This window comes from Plutella xylostella, chromosome 21 (genome assembly GCF_932276165.1).
Source record: "Plutella xylostella chromosome 21, ilPluXylo3.1, whole genome shotgun sequence".
Classification (NCBI taxonomy): Eukaryota; Metazoa; Arthropoda; class Insecta; order Lepidoptera; family Plutellidae; genus Plutella; species Plutella xylostella.
Window position 1 is genome coordinate 4091683 of NC_064001.1, and position 8528 is coordinate 4100210.

At 46.3% G+C, this 8528-nt stretch overlaps 1 protein-coding gene across 1 annotated transcript; it reads left to right on the forward strand.

Moving 5' to 3' along the window:
• Positions 1 to 5736: 5736 nt before the first annotated feature.
• Positions 5737 to 8276, forward strand: LOC119693206 (zinc finger protein basonuclin-2). Its single transcript, XM_038115996.2, has one exon. The coding sequence runs from the start codon at positions 5833 to 5835 to the stop codon at positions 7849 to 7851; it is 2019 nt and encodes a 672-aa protein (XP_037971924.2). The 5' UTR covers positions 5737 to 5832; the 3' UTR covers positions 7852 to 8276.
• Positions 8277 to 8528: the final 252 nt, after the last annotated feature.

The following is an 8528-nucleotide window of genomic DNA, read 5'->3' on the forward strand; positions in this document are numbered from 1 at the left end:
GCCACTTCGCTCTGGGGGGCTACCACCACCGAACAATCCTTAAGCAGCGCTCGCTTGTCAAATCTGACGAAATTTGACAGACTGCTTATGGATTGTTGTACGGTAGCGGCAAGAAACAATATGAGTTCTGAGTTCTGACTCTTTGGGCAGCAAAGAAAAAAATTTACAGTTGCATAAGTAATCATTGGGGTTCTACTTTTTTTGGCATAAGATTTATTTGCCTAATCTCGTATTGCATAGTTTGGTCAAAGTCTCGCTACGCCGAAAATCGTATGGCATAAATCTCGTTTAGTAAAAAGTTATTTCGCATAACATTGTTTAGCCTAATAATGGTATTGCCAAATCTTGAATAGCCTAATAATGCTATGGCATAGGTTTATACAAAGTAACAATATTCGTTTGGCTTTAACTTTGACGGAGCGTCTCCCTACATAGCGCTAACTGGTGCCTTGTATTGTTTCCGCTGTTTGGAAAACGCTCCGCTCCGCTTCGCTGCGCTCCGCTTCGCTGCGCTCCGCTTTGGTTTTGATGAACATGTGCACCTAACACGCTCCTCCTCGCTTTGCTCGTCGTCGCACCTATTTTTAGGTTTCGATCTCATGGGGTTTGTAATAATTATATTGGTCTTTAACTTTCGATTTTTTGATCATATAATATCGTGATTTTCGGGATGTAGGAGAAAAATACCACAATTTGTACATTTATTACATACTTAATATATTATTTATTAAGATAACATTAGGAGAAACAACATTATACATAGGTATAGACGAACATAAATTTGAGCAAACGAAACTTAGGTGTTTAAAGATTGTGCCTAAAGAGTTTTAGACGAAACGAGCCTTATTATGCCACATAAGTCTTGGCAAAGTGATGGTTCGGCCAAAAAAGTTTAGACCATACGAGTTATGCGAAATGAGTTTTGGTCAATAAAGATTATGCGAGATGAGCGGAACCCAATCATTGGTAATCATCGAACAAAGTCTCTGTTTCAGTCAGTAGGCCGTAAACATTGAACATTACAGTTTGTCAAGCAGTTTGCAGTATTTGCAAGTGGCCAGAGGGAGTCCCATGCTACAATGGGTTGTATAAGACTTTTCCACTTTTACGGGTTTAATCTTTTTTTAGTTTCAACTTTAAAACAAAGTTCGATCACACTGGTCAAAAGCGAAACATACCAACAATAAATGACTATACAGTGGCTTATCATTGATTTTTCACTTTAGCAGGTACAAAGTACATCCGTGAAGGCAGTAGCGGTGGCCCGCGGGCCTATGTCCTGCTATTAGCTGAGGTCGAGCCTTGAGAATGATTTTCACTAACAATTACACGCCATTTGGTGGTAGCAACGCCTTTTGTTTTAACTGTTGGTAAAATATGATATCAATTAATTATTACTTAAGTAGATCTGTTTCCTTTGGTGCTTTTTAATTTATGTTAAACTGCCTCTGTGGTCTAGTGGTAGAAGCTTCGCTTCATGACCCAGAGGTCCCGGGTTCGATTCCCGGGTGGGACCATCAATTTGTGTTTCTAAATTGTGGTTCTAAGTTTGGTTAGGACACAGAAGGCTGATCACCTGATGTCCGAAACAGTGAAACGATCCATGCTGTCGGATGGGCATGTAAAGCAGTCGGTCCTGCGCCTAGCTCTCTCCAGTCGTGTCGGTCAATCCGTCCCATTGGGTTATGAGAGTGATGGAACAGAGAGTGCTCCTGTGTACTGCGCACACACTTGGGCACTATAATCTACTCCTGCGTAGATGGCTGATCTCAAATGAGATTGGCCGCCGTGGTCGAAATTCGGCTAGGAGGACATTATTATTATTATGTTGTGTCTTTACCATCACGGGACCATGGGGTCCCGGGCATTTGGAAGGCGTGCATGGGGCCGAAGCCAACATGTAGAGGCCCGTTTGACAACATTAATCTATATGAAATGTGACACCAACCGACGATTTTCCCTGTGTAAACTATAGAGTAAACCCAAGGAAAATCCCCGGTTAGTGCAGAACTATTGTAGGATATGGAGAAAACTAATACAGGGTTATGGAAGGGGGTGCTAAATGGACTGGGTAACTGGGACTATGGAAGGACTATGGCCCCTGCCTGACCTATATGTTTCACACACGGATAAAAAGGCAGGGGGTGACTCGCACACACAGTAAATGGGCCCCCCAAAACAGTCGCTAGCACATTACAGTGACGTAGCAACAAGGGGGCAACATGGCATGAGGTGCTAAGGATGGAGAGGTATTCCACGGCTCTCAGGACAATCGCGTTATCGGTCAAGATCCCTACAAGCACCTTACTGGGTAATACATCCTTCCTCGAGCATTGCTGCTCTAGCGGTACACCACTCAAGCCAGCCAATGAAGGCAAGCAAGAGGTGGGAGATCCTGTTCCTCGTCAGTGTTCACTCTGGACAACCAATAAAGGCAAGCCAGAGATGAGGAACAGGGGTTCTCCCCGGCATCGGGTGGGTGGGGTCGCTAATGCCCAACAGCTCGCCACAAGCTGCCCTGCCGCCTTATTATTATTATTATTATTAATTTATGTTTTAGTACGCCATTTTTATTGGTGCTTAATAATAATTAAAAGTATGTAAGTATGTAGTTTTAAGCACCCTAATTATTAAAATGTATATTAAACAGGGATGGCACTTCAAATGCTACAGAATAAATAGACGGTAGATCAAATGTGATCTACCGTACCAACATACACAAATAAACATGATTACACCAGTGAAGATCGTACAACCGTCGTTCAAAGTGATTACGGCATTACAGCGCGTGTCTTGAAAGTTTCAAACTGAATTTCAGTTGTCCATTTAATTCTTATCGGTAGATTAAACCCCTTTAATCCATCTATGAAAATTCAAAATAAATTTTTAAGGTATCTTTACCTAAAAATGTACGGGGTGTATCCGGGCTATCCTTTGCTGTACCCATCTTTATTTATACTAGGTATGGTTGGATACAGCAAGATTGAAGTTAGGAGAGACCTGGCTTTGACCAAAATGGTATTTATGGTGTTTAGAGGATGGTTGTGCAATCCCACTGTGCTGGAGAGCATCGGGCTCGCGGTGCCGGCGGGCGGGCGCGGGCTGCGGCGGCGCGCGGGCCGGCTGCTCGCGGTGCCCACCGCCCGCACCAACCTCTGCTACATGACGCTCCACTCACTAGGGCTATTAGGCTAATCAACAAGGCATCTGAGAGGACTGACATTATCACATGTTCTTTGGGTGAGTTCGCAAAGGTTATGTTTCATATGTTATGTGTTGATTAGTTTATTGTTTTTTTATTTTTAGTTGTTTGTGTCTTTTTAAGAAAGTTTTTTGTTGTGTTTGTTATTTTTCTTTATTATTGTGTTAGGTTTATCCTGTAAGATAATATAAGTAGTTAATAAATAAATAAATAAATAAAAAATGATGCAGAGCTTGAAATAGTCGGCAGTGCATTGGACTTTCCTTAGGTACGTGTCTAAGTTGGCCATCTGATGGAAAAAGCTCCTTGTAAGAGCTTTCTTAGAAGTCTTACCTCAAAACCTAGGCAAACGTTAAACAGTTGATAGATGTGTCGTGTAAATCATGCTTCGTCGCGTAATTGACTAAATGTAAAGAAACAATTTTTGTTGCGAATTTCAAATTTTCTAAGAACAAAAGAAGATACTATCTTTCGGCTACACCTTTTTTAACTAATATTTTCATCGACAAGTGGCTCTGGCCACCACTAAAATCGCAATCTCTTAATTTTTTCATCAACGCGGCCATCGCGGGGTATTCACGCCGTGTCGTGTGCAGTGGCCAGAAATATATTTAATATAAACATGCCGCACATTGCAGAGTAAACAAGGCGGTTTGAGTCAAGAGTACTGTGAGGACCCAGGCTCGATTGAGGTTTTCCAAGTCCTATGAGTCGAGTTTTAGACCTAGTGCAGGATTTACAAACTTAAAATAAATAAAATAAATCTAATGTAAGAATAACTCAAGGGCTTAAAGAATACATTATTCTTGTAGAAAAAATAAATGTAGGTAATATAAAAAACACAATGGCAAAAAGTTACGTGTTTACGTTTACGAACCGTTAGTTCACCGATGGATAACTAGATGGCGCCATGAGTCTTGAAACTGGTCATGCTACAATATTCTGTTATGATACGAATACGAATATTGTAGACTTTTATATTAAACACGATAACTTCTAGCGAACACCTTGAATACTGCTAAAAAATCATGGGGAAAATTGTAAATTACGAATGTTTTTCCGATAAATGTCATGTAAATGGAAAGTTCTGTTTTCTGCTGAAAAGTAATACGGTAACGATGACCAGATTCCTGAATTAGGCACTTACGACACAAGGAGGCTGTTTATTTGTGAAGCCGCGAATAAACACCGAGCTTTAATCGAGCGTGCGGTGGAAGACATGACATTTAGCGATTATTGGAAACATTGAATATGAGTTAGCCGTTGCTGTTTAAGAAACTTATAATGTTACCAAAATCAGAACCTATTCGAAGAATCACTCCTTGTGAAGGTATTCTCGTATAAAAAACATCAGTTTTTTATTGAATGGTCAATAAATTTTACACAATAAGTACTTTGTTAAAAGTGTATCTAGTATCTAGTAAAAAATAATAGTAGTACTAAGTAGGGAATACCTACTTACTGTAATTGTCAGAATTAAGAGTTAATTCCGCTATCGCCCGCCCCCTGTACCATGATAATATCTCGCGGGATGTTTACGTGATCGCGGATATCGCTTCAGATAGAGGACGATGTGAGAAATGACAACTAACAGCCCACTTATTAGTAAGTACAGGGAGGTGGAAAAACTGTTTCTAGAAAGATTTGTGTGAGTGTTTCTATATATTTCTAATGAATAAACTCAATTTTCAACAAATTTAAAAAAAATAGTAAGTTAACAATAATTACAATTTGATTCTTTTTACGAATAGCCCGGAATTCCCACGGGAAAGTTTCCTCATAATGATTAAAATATCATGACTTTTTTACGTTTATTTACTTACCAAATAAACTTGCATAAGTGCTTAAATAAATAAACTTATATCTAATGTGATCTGTAAGCAACTGTACCTGGTCGTACTTACCTACCTATATTTTTAGATTTACTTACACGTTTACAATACTTAAATCTCTCCTCTATAAGATCACACGTCGAAACATTTCGTTTGATCAAGATTCAAGACAAGATATCGTAATATTTCCCGCACCCACTGCGGTTTTAAAGTTTACAGGATAAAAGAAAAGTTTGTAGTTTCGGGTTTCGACTTCCACTTAGTTTCTATTGTTGTGGTGAAACGTTTTGTTCTCTCGTTATTCCTGAAACCACTTCAATGAAACTGCTTTTTCGTTGACATTTCATGAATGTATGTATTTGTAAATCATAGGAACATCCATATTACGTGATTGATTGCAAGTCATTGCAGTAGGTTATACGCGCATAATTCTGTCGCTCAAACAAAGACAAATAAGTACCATTCGATTTGCAACCGGCCATTAATAGTGATCCAGTTTGTGTGCACATGTGCATGAGCGACATGTATCCTGTAGCGTTACGTAACGCCGGAGTGTGCTGCGGCGGCGGCGGCGGCGGCGGCGGCGGCGGCGGCGGCGGTGTCGCGCTGTCCCCACCGAGCATCGATCCGCTCCGCCCAGCGCCGGCTCCTCCCAGCGCCGCCCCCGCCCCCGCCCCGCGCCCCCGCGCCCGCCGCGCGGTCACCTGTGTCGCGCGTCCTCAGTCGCACACCAGCCGCGTCGCGCGACGCCCGCCTCGCACCGCCCGAGATTATGACACGAGTTTGTGTAACGTGAACATGGAAGGCAAAGAGTTCGGCGCCGTGCCCGGCCTGCCCGCCGGCTTGGACTACTTCATGATGCCGCGCGCCTCCGCGCCCGCGCCGCACTTCGACTTCCGCAAGCTCGGCGCCAGCTTCCAGCGCGAGGAGGAGCGCGACGAGCGGCGCTCGCCCGACGGCTTCCCGGAGCGCCGCGACGCGCCCTGGCCGCTCGGCCTCGGCGTGCAGTTCGTCAACCCCGCCACCGGCAAGAAGAGAGTTCAGTGCAATGTGTGTTTAAAGACTTTCTGCGACAAGGGAGCCCTGAAGATCCACTTCTCGGCGGTGCACCTGCGCGAGATGCACAAGTGCACGGTGGAGGGCTGCACCATGATGTTCAGCTCGCGGCGCTCGCGGAACCGGCACAGCGCCAACCCCAACCCCAAGCTGCACTCGCCGCACGTGCGCCGCAAGATCTCCGCGCACGACGGCCGCTCGTCGCAGCCCTTCCCGCTGCTGCCGGCGCTGGCCCGCCTGCCGCCCGCGCTGCTGCCCGACCTGGCCGCGCGCCTGCCGCTCGCCGCGCCGCCCGCCGCCCCGCTGCCGCCGCGCGTGCCTCTCGACGACCTCAGAAACTTTAGTGAAATCGAGAAAATGTACAGAAAGCTCCCTCAGATGGACGACCTGTCCCGTGGGGCGCTTGATCTCGCTAAGCCTTCCGCGTCCCACGAGGATGATTCCAATAACTATAGTGAAAATAATGATTACGTAGGAAGTGATTCTGAGGACGAGCAAGTTAAAGAAACAACTCGCGAAAGAAGCTCATCTCCCGCGATGGACAGATTAAAATACGACGACGAACCGCAGGACCTCAGTGTTAACAAAAAGAGAGAAAATTCTGAAGATATCAAACCCTCTGTAACGGAGACTGAAGTAACTAGAAACAACGAACCCACCGCCTCCGACGACAAGTCTTCCCTCATACCGAACAAAAGAAAGAGGAAGAGTGGCAACCCCACGCGGTGCTCGCAAAACAACGAATATAACGTATCAGACGAGGAGTTTCAAGGAGATTTATTTAGAAATATATCAACACTCGGTTCCAAGACTGAAGAGGAGCCGTTATCTTTAAAAAAGCCCAAATCTGAGACGTGGGAGACATTTCGGAACGGGGACGATGTTTCCGCGGATGCAGAATCAGTGACTAAAGTAAAGGGTGAGAGTGAGTCGGACGACGAGTCGAGCGCGCCGAGCGTGGTCCGCGAGGGGCTGCGGCTGCGGTCGGACCTGTACACGCCCAGCGACAGCGGCAGCGAGCGCCCGCGCCCGCGCTCCGCCGCCAGCCCCGACCCCGACCCCGACATCCCCATCGACCAGGACAACCCCGACCGCTGCACCGCCTGCGGCAGGATCTTCCAGAACCACTTCACCCTGCGCATGCACTACCGGAACGACCACCTGAAGCTGCTGCACGGGTGCGACGTGAGCGGCTGCGACGCCGCCTTCCCCTCCCGGCGCAGCCGCGACCGCCACAGCTCCAACGTGGACCTGCACCGCCGCCTGCTGTCCACCGGCTCCCCGGACGCGCAGCAGCGACCCGCGTTTGAAGTCAACGCGGAACTGCTAAACAAGCTGTACTCCGACATCAAAGGGTTGGCGTCGACGCTCGAAAGTCTGCGCTATGGAGGCAACGAGGACGCCCAGCTGCCGAACTACGTGACGGAGACGATGAAGTTCTACAGCCGCAACCTGAGCGCGCTGCAGGCGGGCGTGTTCCCGCAGCTCGGCGAGCGAGGGTTTTTCCCGCCCCCTTTTCTGATGGGTAACGGGGTGCCGCAGCCGGGGGGGCCGTACGCGGCGGGGGCGGGGGGCGCGCGCGACGCGCTGTCGCCGCTGTCGGCGTCGTCGCCGCCGGTGCTGTCGCCGGGGCGGCTGGACGCGGCGCGCGCGCGGCCCCGGGACGAGCCTGCTCACTACCGGGACAGCTCGGAGTACAAGAAGATGACGTCGCTGTGCGAGCGCCAGGAGCTGTACCAGCACCACGTGCCGGTGTCGTGACGCCCCGCGCGCCCCGCGTGGTGAGCCCGCCCCCGCCGCCCCGCGCTCGGCATCCCCAGCGCTCCCAGCGCAGCCACCCCAGCGCTCACTCTTGTATTATAACTGTTAATAATTATTATGTTAATTCTATTTTGTATTTCGTTTTGTATTTTCTTGTGATATTTAGACAAATATATCGTAATTATTGAACCCACGAACTTTAAGTTATAGGGATAGTACGCATAGTTGTTCCGATCCAACTGTTGTGTTGGCGTTATTTTAAGCGAAGTGCAATACAGACTCGGATGTATAAATATTAATGAAGCAATGTACGACGTATGATATCGTGTAGACTATTTGTAATCGGTGTTGAAAGTAAACGTTATAATGATACAATGATCAGCTTCATTTCTTGTTCTGGCAATAAACTCACTGAATAAAATTTACTTGGTTTTTATTTTATGTGACGCTCTGACGAATCTGCAATGGACTATAATTTCAAGATGAATCCGACAACTTCGTGCTTGCATGTAATCACAATAGACAATTATTCAAATGAAGACAAAGTTGTGTTGCATTGTTTTTATGAGAACGCATACTTGACTATAAAAATGATCTATTCTACAAAATATTACAAATTAGCTGACATTTGACAATGTAAAAACATCATAACATGAGATAATATTTTTGACCTTACA